The 19,578-nt window shown below is 35.8% G+C and overlaps 1 protein-coding gene across 4 annotated transcripts in view; it reads left to right on the top strand.

The window, feature by feature from the left end:
- Nucleotides 1-19,578, top strand: part of FMN2 (formin 2) — a 184,859-nt gene that overhangs the window by 123,323 nt on the left and 41,958 nt on the right. For all 4 annotated transcript variants that reach the window (XM_066993979.1, XM_066993978.1, XM_048079932.2 and 1 more), the window contains 3 exons: nucleotides 2,186-2,245; nucleotides 2,418-2,538; nucleotides 13,490-13,582. In XM_066993979.1, coding sequence (XP_066850080.1) covers nucleotides 2,186-2,245; nucleotides 2,418-2,538; nucleotides 13,490-13,582 — 274 coding nt within the window. The remainder of the gene's footprint in view (nucleotides 1-2,185; nucleotides 2,246-2,417; nucleotides 2,539-13,489; nucleotides 13,583-19,578) is intronic.

Genomic DNA, 19,578 nt, shown 5'->3' with positions numbered 1-19,578 from the left:
TTGATATATTTGTAAAAGGATTTTTTGTTGTCTTTAACGGCAGTAGCCAGGTTGAGTTCCAGATGAGCTTTGGCCTTTCTAATTTTCTCCCTGCACAGCCTCGCTACATCCTTGTAGTCCTCCTCAGTGGCCCGCCCTTTTTTCCAAAGATTATAAACCCTCTTTTTTCTGCTAAGCACAAGCCGCAACTCTCTGTTGAGCCAGGCCGGTCTTCTTCCACGCCGGCTCGTCTTGGACACGTGGGGACGGATCGCTCCTGTGCCATCACGATTTCCTTCTTGAGGAGCGCCCAGCCTTCCTGGACTCCTCTGCCCTTCAGAATCGCCTCCCAAGGGACTCGGCCAACCAGTGTCCTGAGCAGCTAAAAGTCAGCCCTCCGGAAGTCCAATACAGCAGTTTTACTGGTCCCCTTCCTGGCCTCACCAAGAATAGAGAACTCTACCATTTCGTGGTCACTCTGCCCAAGACAGTTTCCGACCACCACATCTCCCACCAGTCCTTCTCTGTTTGTGAAGAGAAGGTCTAGCGGGGCACCACCCCTGGTAGGTTCACTGACCAGCTGCGTCAGGAAGCTATCTCCCACGCTCTCCAGAAACCTCCTAGACTGCTTTCTCTGTGCCGTGTTGTGTTTCCAGGATATGTCCGGGAAGTTGAAGTCCCCCACGAGGACAAGCGCTGACGATTTTGCAACTTCTGTCAGTTGCCTATAAAACTCCTCATCCGTCTCCTCATCCTGGTTCGGCGGTCTATAACAGACCCTGACCAGGAAGCTAGCCTTGCCGGCCTTCCCGCGGATCCTAACCCACAGGGATTCAACCTTATCATTCCCAGCCTGGAGTTCCACAACGTCAAAAGATTCTCTAATGTAGAGAGCCACGCCACCACCCCCTCTGTGCTGCCTGTCCCTCCTGAAGAGCCGATATCCAGGCATTGCAGCACTCCAGTCGTGGGAGCAGTCCCACCACGTCTCTGTGATGGCAACCAAGTCGTAGCCTGCCTGCTGCACGATGGCTTCCAGCTCCTCCTGTTTGTTACCCATGCTGCGTGCATTAGTGTAGATGCACTTCAGCTGGGCCATCGCCTTCTTCCCCGGCCTAGCCATTGTTTCCCCCTGGCACAGCTCCAACAAGCCTTGTTTGAGCCCTGTCCCCCTTCTTACCTAGTTTAAAGTGCTCTCTATGAGCCCCGCCAGCTCCTGGCCTAGGATCCGTTTTCCCCTTGGAGATAGGGACCCGTCTGGGGCCATCAGGCCGGGTGCCGAGTAAAGCTCCCCATGGTGAAAAAACCCAAAATTTCTGTGCTGGCACCAGCCTCTGAGCCACCTATTAACCACGCGAGCTTTCCATGTCCTCTCCGTGCCTCTCCCTTCCCCTGTAGGGATAGACGAAAACACCACCTGCACTCCCGCTCCCTCCACCAATCGTCCCAGCCCCCTATAGTCCTGTTTGATAGCCTTGAGGCTTCTCTTTTCAACATCGTCACTGCCAGCCTGGACTATCAAAAGCGGGTAGTAGTCAGAGGGGCGAACCAGGTTGGGAAGCTTCCTGGTAACGTCTCTGACCCTGGCCCCAGGGTTAATGTTGTTACCATTAACCTTGCAATTACAAAATCCATCTTCAGCTCCTTTACTACTGTTCACTCAGAAAAGTTCTTATAGTTTTCCATTTGAAAACATAGTTCTACCTAAAATCTTCTTAAATTCTAAGATTTTCAGCTGACGATCTATTACAGAAGGGAAATAAAGAGAAATCCCCCAACAGAGCCCCAAAAGGGCCAGGCCAAAAATTCATTTAGAAATATCTTTGTTTAATTAAACTTTGCTTTAGTCTATAGATGCATGTCTATAAAGACCTGAATGTTGCCAAAACAAGGTGTGTATACTAACCCAGAAACAATTTCTCTTTTTCCCTTGTTGTGAAGTTTCAAAATGCAAGGTTTCAGTTTCAAGTCAGGTATATTTCAAAAATCGGGAATGGCTTACAGAAGTGTTACCACACAATTTTCTGTTACTGTGTTTATTGACTAAATACTTTGGGGATTTTTTTTTTCTTTTGATAAAGGCACTGTATCAGCAAAATATTATCTGTATGTGACTAAATATTCCTTTTATTCAAATGATCTGTTTTGTTTGTTTGTTTTTCGATGAGTTTTAGTAACGTAACAAACCTTGTTCTCTTCTACACAGGACAACAGCAGAAGTCTTCTATCTTACATTGTCTCATACTATTTGCGTAATTTTGATGAGGTGAGAATTAATTCTGCTTTTTAAAATTTGAGTTAAAAAAACAAAAGTGAACATGGTTTTCTGATGGCAAAGACAAGGAAATGCATGTAAATGTTTTGTGCTTTCAGTTATATGTTTTGCTACATAGAAAAGTAATGAGCACTGTGTAACTGCTCATTTGTGTTTTTGTCAGGATGCTGGAAAAGAGCAATGCATCTTTCCTCTTCCAGAGCCACAAGATCTCTTCCAGGCTTCACAAATGAAGTTTGAAGACTTTCAAAAGGATCTCCGCAAAATGAAGAAAGATTTGCGAGGTACTGAATTTAGATTAAGTGCTAATTATGTGTTAACAACATATATTTGCTGTTATTATTTTGTATCATTTTGAGAAATTAGATGACAGTGTAAAAATATTTGTATTTCAAGTCCTCTGTTAGCATTTTGTTTCCTTAATTTGCTTTTTCATGATTAAGCAATAATTTATTTTCTGTAGCTAACCTGGAATAGGTTGTTAAAATAAACATCAAGCCAACTGATAAAATCTTGTCTCAAAACCCAAACACATTTTTTTTATTTTCAAACTGATTTCAACAAGTCTTTCAGAAGAATTGTGAAGTATCAAACCATTTTCATGACTAAAATGTTTAAGAATTAGTTCCAAGTTACTACCTAGAAAATAAGAAAAAGTAATATGGCATGTTTTTAAAGACAGCTGAAATAACCTGACTTGCTAAAATATTATATGCAAAAGAAGTAATTTTTCTCATGTTTATGGAGTGATATTTCCTTGAATAAACTTAACTTTTAAAAATGCGATAAGTTTGCTAGACTTCAGTAAAGAACGTGTATCATGTGTAACACTTATTAAAGCTGAGGACTAAACACTAAGTTTAAATAACAGTAGAGGTGGTGAAAATGCTGGCCAATAGCACCCATGATCTTCAATACTTTTGCTAAAAGTCTCAACCATACTGACCAGGTACGTAACATTATATTAAATCTTGGAAAGATGGATTCTGATCAAGAAGTCAAATGATCTTTGTAATTCTGTTGTCTTGCTGGTTTTGAATGCCAAGAGTCTTTAGACTGAGGAATGATTTGGCAAACCATTAGTTCCTGAATAATCTAGAATGGTGGGTTCAGTACTAAAAAACAAAAAAAAAAAAAAAAACCACTATTACAGAATAAAGTCTGACCTTCTCTTCTTGCTATCAGACTTTGTTCAGATGTTTTAAAATGTATTTTAAATATTTAGATGTAAAATTTAAAGTTGTTTCAAGGTCACTTATTGTGATACTGAGGAGCAAACCGAAGCAGCATCCACTTCCTGCCCTGAAGAATTTAGACAGCAAACATTTGGTAGTTCAACAATGTAAATTTATTTCTGTAGTTCTTGCAACTTTTTTTTTTTCCTGAGGGTCAGTTTTCAAGCTTGCAAATAGAGAAAGATGCTTAGCTTTGACTAAGAGAAAGGACTTGGTACTTCAGGCACGTGTTTAAGAACTTTCATGGAGGTGAACATTATCCCTCACAAGTTCCCTAAAAATGTATTTATACAGACAAGGGCTTAAATATTTTTAGATGAAGATTGAAATTTGCATATGGGCATAAATTTCTTATGGAATAAATCTACACTGTGCAGTGATCAAAGTGGGGGTTTTGTAAAAATAGAAATTACATGCTTCACTCTGCCGCAAGATTGCAGTCAAATTCTTTTTGTGCTTCCAGATCCAGCCCTTAGGCTTGAATCTCCGTTGTCACTCTGTTTTGTAGTTAATGAAACTGAAAAATAGCTGCAGGCACTGACTTTTTGCCCATTCCCTTTGGGACAAACTTTTCTGGGGGCCAGTGTTGGCCCCTGTCTGCATCCACACCTGGATATGAAGTAAAAATTTCAATAACAGTTTGCAATCTCACAGCTTTCTTATCAACCCTGAGTTATGCAAAATGCTTTTTGATGTGCTTTTCCAAAGAAAAGTGTTACCCTGAATTCAAAATGATTAAAAAAAAAAAACCAAAACACTATGATTGCAAGAGCATTCACTAACAATTCTGGGTATTCCAATTGCTTAAATGTAATGCATTCAAAGAGGCAGAATAACCATATTTAATGCTGGTCTTTTCTAAATAGAGTGCAAATTTTAGCTGAATGGATAAAATGACTTCAAAGTGGTTTTCCTGTGCATTTAGTTTAAGTACACTATCAGATTTACTAATGTGCATCTGGAACCTTACAACTTGAGGAACTAGCAAGTGCCTCACTAAATGACTGACCAGAAAGGGAGATCTGTAAGATGCTAATTATGACAAAATCCTAAATATGATCCTCTGCTTTTGAAGATGCTGAGAATAAATGAGTATGAAGTATTCCTGGGAAATACTGAATATCACCAAACTTTAAGACAGGAATAGATGTCTATGGATGTATTCCAGTTTTACAGTTAGATGTGGTTTGTAGCCATGGTCCCTTCTTCATCTGTGTTTAGGTGGAATTTTTAATGAGACGATTTCACCATGTATTTTTCTTGATGTTTCTTTGCCTGCTTTATTTTGTATTTTATCACCGAAAAAAATCCACATAGCATTGGTACAGGCAATATCACCAGTTTAAGGGTATGTTAGTTTAAAATGCTCGTTAAACAATGCACGGTGAGATCACATTTTGTAAAAATGGGGGAAAGAGGCAATCCCAAATGGATCCTTTTATAAGGTTATAAACAAAACCCAAACAAACAAAACCACAGATTGGAGGTTTATTATTAAAAAAAGAAAAAAAAAGTTTTGTAACCATAATGATAGCATTTCATTCTAGAAATGCTGTATTTTACCATATAAATATGTCAGTAACATACACAGAAACATACAGATATAAATCATCTTCATGGTTTTGTAAAATAATTTTTGTCACGCTGTTTCACAGTTTTGAGCTAAGGCTTATTTTTGTATGAAAGTAGTAGTTATTCTGATATGCCTAGGAAGAAAAAGCTCTCATAATGTACACTTTCATCCATTTGACTGTGGATGCTCTTGTCCATTTTTATGTTTTATGAACTATATGCCTTGAAATTTGTAAATGTTAGAAAAGAGAATCTCTTCAGGGATTCTAAATTAAGTCCAAAAGACTTTCACAAAGCATGATGTGTGCCTGTTCCAAGATTAATAAGGCAGAAATTTACATTTTTTCTGTATAAAAAGCAAACAAACAAAAACAAGTAAATGTCACCTAAGCTAGTGTAGCAGAAATTCCACTAACCATACAATATAATGCTTGCAGATTATTCAGGCTTTTTTCTTTGGTTGTTATTTTAAGATAATATCCACAGGGATAAACGTAATATGGTAGATTCTTTATAAGAAATTGAAGACCAAAAAACAGGTAGAGCTTTTTATCAACAAAGTGAGTATGGCTCCATCTGTTGCTTCCAGATTTCACAGCTCTCCAGGATTCTTTAGGCTTTTTGACTTCAATGACATATAGTTTGTTAAGCAACTTGATCCGCTTTTGATCTCTCCTGGCTGTCAGCAACGCTCCTTGATGCAGTCATGCCAAGCAATGACTTCTGTTCCTATGTCATTCCACAGAAGAAACTTTAGCACTTGCCACATGACTTAAATCAACTCACCATGTAAAGAAAATTGGGCATCCAGGGTCACAAGAATGATGCATGACTCTTGCTGATTAGGACCTGTGTTGTATATCCAGTATTATTAGCATATTTTTTAGATACTTCAGAATGGTGGGGCAGACAGATGTGGAAAACGTATTGTATAAATTAATGTTTAATCTTCTCAATGTTCTGACACTCTCTGTAGATATAATTGTGATTTAGGAAAAAATCTGGATTTGTGGCCCATGAAATTCTTCAGGGCATGTATTTCGTTTAGGAAAGAACTAGGATGGTCATAACAGTATTTATGAAATACTTATGGCAGGTTAAGACAGTTTAGAAACTGTTCTTTGGCTACTTGTTAGCATTTTAGCTTTACAATAGTAAGTTTATTCTTGCAAATCAACAACTAATTCAACTGTCATTTATTGCAAAACTTTCACTGAAGCTCAGCTAAAATGGAATTAGAAACAATGTCAGGCAGAAAATAAATCTGACTAGTGGAATGTTGAGGAGAGTAATAACACCATATCATACAGAATGCTATAAAATCAAGTCAAAGTCATTACTTGTTTATATGTCGTAGTATTGTCATACTTAATACTGTTGATTGAAAACTGATTACAAGTAATAATGATTATGATAATTTAAGTATTTGTTTTGTAGTGATGTGTTTTCTTTTTTTCCAACTGTGAGTGCTTGCAAGTCATTGCAAAGCATCCATCCGTAAGAAGCTAGGCCATATGGCCCAGGGTATCCCTTTGATTTGAAATAAACAGGAGTGAAAATGTTTATAAATTGTTAAGCATTTGCAGAACACTTTGTTTTTTAAAAAGTATGTTTTGAAAAAAGCCCCATAATAATTTGGAAAAATACATCTTCCCTATTTTTCCTGTGCTTCTTTGCTTCTTAGCATGACCTAAAATTGTCTATTCAACTTGGATCTCCTATTTTTAGGATTGATATGTGGTCTCAGGTTTAATACGGTCTGTGTAAATCAGGATTAGTAGTAACGTATCATGCAGTAGAAAGACTTCTTGTGATTGAATCTGGGGTGGTGTCAATATGGGACAGAGAGACAGGATAGTAGATATGTTATGCTTTGGTTTCTTACCAGTTTTATTCATAGGTATCTATTATAACCTTTTTGGATTTTAACAAATCATTCCTTTTGGCTTAGTAATGGTTACCACTGAAATTTAGAAAGAGGCCTCAACCCTAAGAGTGTAGTCCAGCTGTAGTTTGGGGTGGCGTTTTTCTTTTCATGGCCAACTGTTGTGCTTGGGGTGCGTGGTGAGATCGCATCCACTGTTAGCTCTTTCATAGGTAATACTAGTATATGCAGGCTAAAGTGCAAAAAAAAGTGCACCCTTCCATTTGCACATCATCCTCCCCCCCACACACAACCCAATGCCTATTTTTTTTTCATATTTAGAAGACACAATTTACATTCAAGTTCTGATTATTGGGTTAAAACATTGGGCAACATTTCAGTGTCACTTCTTGATTGGGAACAGGAGTAGTATTAATTCCAACTTTACGTAACAGAAAGTTAAGCAGACCTTTAGGGTACCACTACAGATAACAGGAAAGGAAGCGATTGCTCCCCTAAAACTAATTGCTAAGCAAGGTCTTGAGTCATGTCTGGGGATTTAGATAGCTAAACTGACTAAATGAAGTCCATCCAAAGAGGTTTCCCACAAACCTATTTTTTTGAATGTACTCCTACGTTGGTATTCTAAGCTGTTTGAAAGGAAGGCAGGGAGATGGAGAATTCAAATGAAAGGAAAAAAATGCATTATTGGAGGTAATTCATTACCACTTCAAAAAACTTTAACAGACACTTTCAAGGTGTCTGCATTTCTGTTATTCTCTGTCAATAGCTTTTATATAACGGGGAATTAAGATTATCATGGTTAAGACATGCTTTATTTTAAAACCTTCTGTTATATGATCCATAGATCCATATTCTATTGAAAAGATGCTCTCAGCCCTTTTGTAATAAAATGCCAAATCTTTCAAGGTAAATATTTTTAAAAATGACAGAACACTAGTTGTTTTAGTCAATCCTACTGTCATCTGTACAATTTATCTTTACAGAAGCAGCTATTGTATTAACCAAATGAAATCTTTACTTTTGCCTACTCATTAACAGCTATGCAGCCAGAAATTCTAGCTGTTTGTTCTGCTATCACTGAAAGGGTTAATTGCTGCAGCTATGCAGCATGCAGACTCCTAAACCCAAACCAGATGTAAACTAAAGCCAGGCTTTCAGTCAATCTGTGAGTCATATTTTACTGTCCTTAAAACTCCAAACAAGGAGCTGTCTATGGAATCCCTTGAAGATTCATCAGTTCTTAGTGTAAGCCTTTACAATTCCAAAAAAATAAATAAAAGAAAATTAAGAGCTCTTTCTGTGCTTGTAGCTGAGTTCATCAGTTTCTTTCGATGAGATGAGTATTGTTCTCCTTTGATAAAGTCTAAACTCTCTTTTAAAGTCAGAAGTTGCATCTATAAGGAATAAGAAAGAACTGAGGAAGTTGTGAAAGCAGTGGTTATGCTGTTATATACTTTTCAGGCAAGTTGGCCACCGGCATATCTGCTGGGGGAGTCTGAGTACTCAGACCCTCTGAAAATCAGGGACAAAATTCCTTAAAGACATAAACAAATAGTCTATTAAATCTTAGTGCAACTTGTTCTCTCAGGTATCTTAAACTCTTGAAAATCCACCTGAGTTCTATAGGACTCATATAAGTTTGTGGTTTCAGATGTGGTTCACCAAAACAGCCTAACAAACCTCAGTTCATTAACCATCCCAAAATAATTCACAGTTCTGTTTGCTTTCTTATTGTTGGGCTGTTTTTTGTAGTTGTTGTTTGTTTTTATGTGACATGAAACTTGTGTGTTTTGGAAGTGCTGAAAGAAAAATCATACTGTTCACTACTATCCTGATCGAAGACAATACAGTAAGCCTGAGGAGTCATTGATCATCTGCTCATGCATTTTGTTCAAAAAAGCATATTTTAATATGAGTAGCAAAGATTTGCACTTCCAAGAACTAAAATTTGGCATCCAGAAGAACTAGTTGGAAAACAGCAATAAAAGGATACTTTAAATCTTAAAAATATTTTTTCCTAAAAAAAAAAACAAAACAAAACTGTTTTTGATGCTGCAATTAGGTGTATCTTAAATCACTTACTGGAGTCACTTAATGGAAGCATTAATACAGTGCATGGAATGTTTTGTGACTTATCTTGCATTTTTATAGATGTTTCTTAATCAATATTGGCTGCTGTGAAACTTCATGCAGTTTTAATATATTGACCTAAAGTAGGAGTAGTAGTTTTGTTTTTTTTTTTTTATACAGCAGTCTAACACAGATTTGAGAAATGGCAATTAATGGTATTTTCACATGGAAACAGTGAATGAGATGAGATTCTTAAGATACTGTGTACAGCTGTAATTACATTTTATTTTTAATTCCTGACCTGTTTTTTTACACCCATTTCCATTTGTACGTATGGGCAAAAAGCTATCAGTTTGAGACTGCTAGCTCAAAAAGCTTATCTGATATCAGTTTGAGACTGATAGCACACGAGACTTAGAAGTTCCTCCCAGAAAAGCTCATTTGCATTGCTTCTCCAGAGAATCATACACAGTCCCCTACAACTTATGAGAGGGGATGAATTTAGGTGGACTGTTGGTCTTTTCCATTGTTGAAATACTGCTTAGATGTTAATAATGATTTAGAAGGTTGAGAAAGAGGTGTCTCGGCCTGCACCAACACCTGCTTAGGATTTCAAGTCCTTAGAAAGTATGAGGTCAGTGCATGTGGACTGGGTAGCCAGGACTACAGACAACTGAAACCTTCACTATCTAAAGCAACGTGAAGAAGTTTTTATCCTTCTTTGTGTCTGCTTGGGCAATGCCAGATTCTGAGATAAGTTTCTATGTAGTGGTTGGCTTTTGTGTTGGCCTACATTACTCTCATCTGTGGCGCCTTGAACACCATTCCATTTTAACATTATAAAAAAAATATAATTTGCTTAAAATAAACTGAGCTATCTACACTAGTATTGTCTTTATGTTGCTTAAACATCTCCCAACATGTAAGAATAACCAAACCTGTAAGCATAGGGTTGATAATAGGCAAATTTTGAGTTTACTTGATGGAGTCAGAAAAGAGACAAGGTTTTGTTCTACACAAAACTTTTACAAACTCATTACAGCAGATCTAATTTGCCACCCTAGTCCTTTGATATCTGGGAAGTCTAGTTGAGCTGTTTTGTGGAAAATGTGATTGAGTATAAAGCTGAGGGGGGGGGGGGAATTAAATATGGAAGACTGATATTTTTGCATACTTTTTTTTCCATGTTTCACCTCCACATTGCTTAGAAGTTATTAAATACACTTCTGACATATTTATTCAGTATCATGTTCCTTCACTTGGGCAGAAATATTGGTAACTGTGTAGTGTTTTATGTTCCTTTCATATGATGACCACTTTAATTCCCTCAGTTACTGTGAGGAATAACAATACCTCATCCAAATAGAGGGGTTTTATGCTCTGGTGACAAATTACAGAATATGATAAATGAGTGCTATAACCAACAGGTTGTGCAGGGAGACCATGATTCCAAACTTGGTGCTCTGGAGAACTAGAAAACATGTAGAAGAAAAAGCTGACAGGATTGTTAATTCTTTAATGAAGAAAGCATCCAACGAGCTAATTTGTTCTAAACACTATCTGTCTCAAAGCTGGCAGTTTATAACATAGATATTAGTGTGGTGGTAATGATAGCGTTTCTCCATTTTTTATTTATTTATTTTTTTAAAAGTTGGATATTATATATGGTGTTTTTCTGTAAAGCAAAAAAAAAAATAAAAAATGGGAGGGGGGGGTGTTCTGTTGTTTTTTAAGTGACTTGCACATCATTAGCAATTCAGGAATAGGGTCAAAACCAAACCTGAACTACTATTCTTCTGAACATGACTAATTGTAGTCTTTTCATGTAGGGAGAAGGAAAAACAAAACAAAACAAAAAACCCACACAAACACACAAAAAGCAATCTGGAGAAACAAAGATATAATTAACTCCACTCCCCCCCCAGCACATACACAAACAAACCAACCATGGAAGGCTCTTCCAGTATCTGACTGGTTAAGACATTTCATTCTGACAATATTACATATGTTTTTCTTTTTCATAGCAAGTTGAATATAAAATATAGTATATCCCTGCATTTCCTTATAGATTTTGAAAAAGGACTGCTTCAAGCTATTGGAATGGGGTATAAAACTAAGGTCTCTATGAATCTTAACACTGTGAAGAATATGTAATACATATTTTGGAAACAGATATGGAATTTGAGTGACATGAAATGGATGGTTATGGCAGGGTTTATAGCATCTCGCAACTTTGTTACTTCTGAATAGGTGAAAATAATAGTGTAAAAATGTCATCGTCAGAATTCATTCCTTTGCAGAATGGTACATAATTCCTCTATTTTGTCTATCCTATGCTGTATGAAAATTCATGGAACTTTTAAAGACCTTGAAGATACTTTGAGAACTTTTGGGACATGACTCTGTTCATGCTTTTTATGAAAGGATTTTTATAAGGAATTTAAAAGTTTTCTTTGCTAAAAGTATCAACACACCTTGATATTTTTTCACAATCTTCAAATATAGCAAAAATATCAGCATAGAAAAGGCAAGCTGAATCACTGTGGCAACAGGCTATAAGTTGACCAACAGAAATATCTGTTTATCAAAGGAACAGATTCTGTTCTGTTCCATTCTGAAATAATAGATTTCTCCAATTTTAGAAATGTTTCACATACAGTAGTAATTCCATATGCATATTTGACTTAACATATGACTGAATGTTTTATAGGCCTGCCCATTTAAATATGTGAATGTATATATATTAAAAAAAAAATGCTTCATAAGCAGGGTTACCTGTTTAATTGAACATATTCATGTTCAATTTTGTTTTGCTTTCTAAAAATCTTCTGGTACTTATTTCTATTTTCCTTTAAGCTAAATTAAAATGAGACTGAAATTGTTATTGTCTCCCTGGCTTCACTTTGCTTCTGTGGACTTGCTGATTATGATTTGAATCAGTCTCCCTTTCTGTATTTGTGCATTTTAAAATCAATACTGCTAGTTGTCTTTTGTGTATTCACAGCTATGAGGAATGATGATTAAACAGTGTCTGAGGTCTAAATCTGCAATATCCAAAGATTTGTCCCAGACATAGCAGAACAGATGAGTAGTACAGTAAAGGTGAATCAATTTCCACAACTAACAATACAAAAGAGTGATGTGACTACCATCATATCTGTTTACCTTGTTGGTGCTTGAATGACTAGGTACAGATCTACAGTGGGCTGGCTGACCAGCATTTGTTATAGGTAATGAATCTCCAGTTCATTACCTTAAATTATATTATCTTTAATTGCAATACCACCACCATGCTCTTTCTGATACGTCATTAATTTGTTGCTGTAAACTAGATAATGTTATTACTACAGATTGTGAATTCATGCTTGGTTAGGTAAGAATGACCTGACAACTAATTATTATTATTTTTTTAAATTCCTGAAATCCTTTAAAATATTACAGAATCACATTTTTTGAACACACAATGTATTTAAGGCTACTATTTGTTTATTTCCGGTCATCAAAAACAGACTATTTCTCATCTGTAGGTATTTGGACTGATCCCATTCTAGACATCATCTATATTTAAAGTAGATAGTTATAATAGTGCATTCTGCATCTTCAGATTTTTTTAATCTCTAATTATTTTTTGTTTGTAAAGACATAGCAATAATCCTGTTCCTCTGAAAGAAACCCTGAAGTGTAAATGAGAAATACACTTTTTGCATATGTGCACTTTTATTGGAAAACTTGAGGCACAGTCATTTTCCAGATGTAGTGTCAATTATTTTGTTGCCCCAGACTGAATTACCTTGGTTCATCTGTGGGAATATGGTGATACCACCTAACCAATTACTTATATGTCAGGGAAGCTTTGGGCTCAAACTTTGCCCTGGTCTCTGGTGCAGTAAGCACCTAGCTGTCCTCCCCTGAGGTCTCTTCAAGCTATAATGACTCTACTCTCATATTCTTGCACTTCAATAATTTTTCACTGTTACTTTTGAACAATGCAAAACACTTAACCCCATCTGTGGTTTTCGCAGGTATTAAGCCATCACCTATACATAAGCACTATGATTAAGGTCCCTCCAAACAGTTTGTGCTGGTTTTGCAACTGAATTTTATTTTGATTAAGGTATTTCACCTAAGTTCATGTATATCAAACTGACTTGCAATCACTGTTCATAATCACTGTTCAGTCTCTTAAATTTGCCTGTCTTCTTCAAAACAGTTGAATACTTTTGTTAATCTGCTCATTTAAAATAATGCACTGGTTACAAGTAATCTTCATATTTTGGTCAAAAACATTTGACCACAGCATAGCTGTTCCTGAATATATTATCATAGTGTATGTACTTGAAATAGTATGCTTGAGGAACATATTCCAGCAATTTCACTGGCTATATGTTAATTCAAGGGTGTCTTTTATTACAGTGTGTAGATCCATACTATGATGTGTCATCCTAAACTAATCTGTTATTTCAATTTCAGTATGTGAGACAGAAGCAGCAAAAGTTTATCAGCTATCACTAGAAGAGCACCTCCAGCCTTTCAAAGACAGCATGGAACAATTCATTAGTCAAGGTAAATAATGAAACGTCACTTAACCTTTTAATGACATTTCAAAGGCAAGTTATGGGAACAATGTTTATACATTGTGGGAAAGAGACTGTTTATTTTGGCATCATAGAAAGATGTGGATTAGTTTAATCAGATGCCACACAGTTCTAAAAGATTTACAAAATGATTCTGTTGTACTGTAGGTGACTCATTCTCTTCTGCATGACAGCAAAGACAAATGCTATTGGCTCAAGTGTGTGATCTTCCGATAAGTTCAGCATTCCAGAGAAAATAATTTTACAACCTTTTTTTCCTTGAAAAATTATTGAACCTGGATCTGTGTCATTAACTTCTTTCCAAAGAGATAATTCTTTTGTATTTGCCAAAAACATGGAGTAAGCATAGCAGAAGTAGTTAAAGTTTTTCCAGATATAAGGCAAATCCATATGAAATAGTTGGATGTGATTAGTGGAAAATGCTGCAAGATAAAATATATTAGAAGTATCCATGATGAACTGGCATCCTGAGTGCTAGATGGACCAAAAAAAATTAAAAATGAATAGAATATGTTTTACTAGTCTCTTCTTTTGCAAGACTATAGGAAGTGTGGATAGCTAATTTTTGACTAGTGGTATATCAGAGCATCTCTTGAAATACTGCTCTGAAAGAGTATATTCTGTCTTGACCAGTTCAAATTTTGGTACAACTTGGAGTTGAATACATCAGGGTAACAATGGCCTGATGAGTTACACTAATAATTTTAACTAATTAAATAATTATTTTTAAAATAATTTTAACTTAGTCACATTGCATCTCTTTCTGCTTTGACACTGCATTTTATAATAGAAGACAGATCTGTTACCTTCTGATCAGATGACTTATGTGAAAAGTCACTTTCTACTTCTTATTCAATGTAACACAGATCTAGGCTAATGAATTACTGAGAGATAATAAGCTATTTTTTAGAGAAATCATTATTAACTGACTATACTGTATGTTTGAGAGGCTAGCCAGGTATGCACTTTTTTTTGTTAGAATATCTAAGATGATCATCTGTGCAAACACTTTAAAAACTAATATATATATGTTAGCATTCCAGAACATACTGGTCCATGCTATTAGATTCCCAATTATAGTGAATAAACTCTGATTAAAATTTGTATATATGAATATTGCAAAAACATTATTTTGAACTAACTGATGTGAACTGATGCTTCCTGAGACAAATGCCTGTTTAACAAATCTGGCAAGCAGGATGTTGTGTCCTTCAACAGTAGGTATGAACTATTTTAAAACTGGATTTTGGTTGTGTACTTGATATACAGCCACTGGCATGATTAAACATATAACAAGTATTTTACATTAGGTTTTTATTATTATTGATATATGTAGAGAGGAGACAGTAAAATCACAAGTTACTCTGAAACAGATCACTAATGGTATACTGTAAATCGTGCCACATGTTGGCATATTAACCTTAATAACAGAATAACAATTCAAATGTGGGGCTTATAATACATCAGAGGTGTATCAGTTAAATTTCTTTCAGTCAGAACAGTTTGAGAAGTATCTGACTCTAGTGTAGCTTACTTTCATTTTTGACTATGGCTTACAGAGGGTAATTTATATAGAGGGTAAGCTACAATAATTTGTTTTGTTTTTACAAGGATGTGTGATTTTTTTTCGCCTTGATTATGTGTATGTATTTAAGGAAAGTGTGGAAAAAAAACATATAGAAATGCATCTCATCCATGAAGAACTTTGCTGTGTTCCCATGTTAATAGTGGATATTACCAGGTCATTGACAAAAAGAGAAATCCATAATGTCACTAAAAATATCATGGTTGCATTTTAATTACAATAATTAGAAATGTAAATTGTGAATACAGGGAATTGTGACTAAACAATTTCTACACTGATTTAAAACTCTAAAGACTATTTTGCAGAATTCTATTACAATATAAGGCAGACAAAGGTTAACATACAGGAAAAAAGAATCCCTGGTTAAGTTCCAAAAATAAAGTAATTTTAAATACCTTTCATTATGAAATCCTTTGTTTTTACTTCATAGGATTGAATTCAGACTTGAAAGAGGCCATGTTTAAAGCAGGATTTCTCTTTCCTGTTCAGTGTTTGACAGGCTTTTGATCTAGATATTTTTTCTAAGGGCTTTTGTTGTTTATGTAGACATAATCGATGAGTCTTTTCAGCTAGACTGCACACATGATCATTTAGAAAAACAGAGGAACAATTCTTGGCACCTTTTGGGGATTTGTGTTTATATAACATATGCTCTGGGCAAAGAAAAATCAAGCTTTAAGTTTTATCTTTTCAAGTTCCAGTTTCTCTAAAGTCAGAAAAAGTTTTAACTTATAATTCAGATGAAAAGCATTTTTCATAGGGTTAAATAATTTGACATGTTTATATGATGCCTTTTCAGAGTAGATAACTTGTGTGCATAATGGGACCCAAAAGTTCAAAGTAGCTAGTTATTCACTTAAACTTGTTGCTAGCAGTTAAAATGGAAAATGGGTTTCCCATCGGCAAGAATACTTGGACATCAAATTAAATATCCCTGGCAAGGGGTTAGAAAGGCACTTTTTATAAGAATAGTTACTGTCTGGCACAGTTATGTAACTTTGAATTAAGTTACTGTAACTAGTCTAGCTGATTGTTACTATTGATGTATTAATAAAAAAACAACTTTTTTTCCTTAACGTTAACACTTTTATTAGAGCCGTCAGAGGCAAAAATGGCTGTATAATAGAGTTCTTCTAGCTGAGTTGTAAAGATTAGTCATTCAAAGGATAAAGAAGGGGAAGAAATATGGAATGTGTTCAGTCATAACGTTTTAGATAAAAATGCTAGTGGTATGTACAATTGAGGCTGTCCAGCGCTTGTCTTGCTAGCCCACTCAGTAGACTAGTCATCATATTCATCAAAATAAGCAAAGTAGTAAAAGGATGTCAGTCTTTTTTTCTGATGGACTTCAGGGTCACTTATAAAATGATCATTCTCCTTAGCAGAAGATTAAACCTATCCTCTGTCATACCCTCTCTACACTGGCTCAGCAAATATTTGCAAGCACTCTCTATCCTGTGCATTTAATTTTGGAGGGTCTACGTGCCTTGAAACTTCCAAGGCAACCCTCCGTTCTCCCATGTTTTCTGTCTTTCTCTTTTTTGGAGCCACGTGCAGTAAAACATTCAGTAAAAAAATGCACAACATACAGTACTTTTGTATTTCTCAAATTCACATATGACCAATTTTTGCTGAAGTTCTCTGTACTCACAAATAATTTTTTTAAAGACACTTCCAAAAAAGAGTTTTAAGAGAAATTGTCAGAATATACAGGACTTCTAAGAAGTATATTGTTTTATTTATTACATATTTCTAACCATTTATTTAAAGCCGTAAAGTACTAACAGTTCTAGACTTAAAGTACCAAAATTTCTAGACTTAAAGTACTAAATAAGTACTATTTGCATCTCTCCAATACAGGAGTGTAGTCTTTACTGAAGTTTTCTTTCTGTGAGTTACTCCAAACAAGTTATCACGGTTTGAATAAGAGAGATCACAAAAGAAAACACTACTTGAAAATGCTGTCCCCTTTGGAACTGTACTTTGTTGTGGGCGGAATAGTGACCCACAAACATCTGAGATCACATCCACCAGTTTAGGAAGCTTTGGAAATCACTTCTTTTCCTGGGGGCAAGCCTTCTCAGGACACACAGGAGACAGTAGAAACAGTATCATGCAAGTTATAGAGGAAATTTGTTAGAGGTTAGTAATCCTTTAACACTTGATAGGATAGCCAGCTCATGTTAAATAAATAAAGGTGTGTGGATGAACCGCAACCGAGTCTCAATCCCCAGGTTTTAACTGTGAATAACTTTGCAGTGAAAAGCAGTTTTTGGGAGCCCCAGGGACTCCAGATTGGCTGTGCATTCTTGTCAGCCCGACAAGGCAGAGAACTTCTAAGGAGAAACTCTAAGGAGGCAGTAGCCACTGCACCCTCATACAAGTTTGGTTTGGGACCTGGAAAGAGGCAAAATATTCAAAACAGATTTTCAACTTTATAAATTTTGTAAATGTGACTGACTTCAAATCTGAGGAAATCATTCAATATTGAGTTAGCTTCTGAATATGATATCATTAGGTTTAGATTTTTAAAAAGTATTATAGTGTAGGATACTTGAGCACTAGAATGTATTGCTTTTAAAAGAAGTAAAAACATACTTTTCAGGTGATTAGCTAGTTCATCTGGAAAAGGGAATAATTCCAGTATTGTAAGTTCAGGTGAACAAGGTGACCTTTCAACCTGTGGCTCCTTCTGGTCTTACTTCACAAAATTCTGCAATCGCTAGTGAGTGCCAGCCCCACGTTTCATTCTGCTGGACTCTTCTCCAGGCCCAAGTTCTAGCCATATCCTCATGATCTTGCAGAATAAAGATGCTAAAATTGTCCTCTTGATGGAACTGACTGTAACCGTCTCCTTCTCTTGCCAGAAAGAGCATTCAGGAATCCAGTTTCCAAACCTTTAGTAAATGAATGTATAAATCACAAAGTGTGTTGTATTTATTTTTATAGCTGCAACCAGCTAGTTGGCCATAACTTGTTATTTTACGTCAAGCAGCAAAAGGCTGTGCATCATCATATGATGGATTGTGAATGAGACTAAAGCATCAGGCTGACTTTTGGATGGTTGGGTTCAGCTCCTGGCTCCAGAAGTACTGTAGATGATTGCGAAATGAATGCTGCTAGGATAATCTTAATTCTGGCATTTTCTAACATAGAAATGATTGATTTTGCAGATTACATTTTCATTAAATGTTGCTTTTATAATTTGATTAATATAGGGGATAATGTAGCACTATTTCTTAATTTTTTCTAAAAATAATTTGAGAAAATGACTAAAACCATTAGGAATTATATACGAAGAAATATTTTTGGTTTTGTTTTTCTTTTAAAAAATACAACATTAAGGGGTCAGATATCGCTAGATTTATGTGGAGACATTCACTTTAAATATTATCAAAATGCACTCATTACTGAGACAATTTTTTTTAAAGAAATCATTGGAGGGATCTTTAGATAGAGCAACATACAATCACTACAACAAAAGTGCAGGAATTCACACTTAAACTAGTTCCATGAATGTTTACATTTTTATGTTGGTATTCTCTTCATTGGATTATTGAATGAGCTTTTAAAACTTTTTCTTTGAGTGCTGAAAGTATTTTTGTAATCTCACACTGACATCTTAATGCTAATAAATAGTTTAACTTCGGTATTGTATAAACTTGTCCCTACCTCAGATGTCAGCACCTCCATTGGTGTACATTATTACCTAATAATCCGAATTCACGTTCTGTTGTATTTGCAACACTAAACAGAGTTCACTGAATTAGCCTCTCCTTGCCTCAACATCCATGAAAGGACAAACCTTTAGACCTGTCATGGCAGCTGTTTGTGTCTTTGGCACAGGACCTCACTGAAACATTTTTTTTAGGCATAGGCATCAGTACAGTGATTGCAGACAACACAGGTGTGATAGAGTAAGAAAGGCATTGGTTTTGGTATTGGTTGGTAAGAGGTCAGTATGTGAGTGTCACAATGTCATCCACCCCAAAACTATTCAGAATGAATGCAGCAGATTACTGAAGTTAATGAAAAGTTTATAGATAATTAGAGGCAAAGATAATCCACATTTTATTCTCCTTCTCCTGTAAAATCCAAAGAGCATTTAAATAATGTTGCTTTTACCATCTACTTCGTAGGGTGGTGAAGAAAGATAGAGATATTAAAACTTACGCAAGACAACTTTGTTCCTGTATTGTCTCTAATTATCATGGCATTGCATGTTCTTCAGTAGTCCAGAGTCCAGGCTTACAGCTGGACAGCCTTGCTTTTAAATTAGACGTAAAACCTCTTGCAGTATCTTTACCTAATAATGCATATTTAGTCCTAAGTATGCTAGCTAACTGCATGTCTGTTTAGGGTCTAGTCCTGACTTCACG

Source organism: Anser cygnoides, chromosome 3, assembly GCF_040182565.1.
Source record: "Anser cygnoides isolate HZ-2024a breed goose chromosome 3, Taihu_goose_T2T_genome, whole genome shotgun sequence".
NCBI lineage: Eukaryota > Metazoa > Chordata > Aves > Anseriformes > Anatidae > Anser > Anser cygnoides.
The sequence above is the reverse complement of the archived record's forward strand: the minus strand, read 5'-3'. Positions and strand labels throughout refer to the sequence as shown.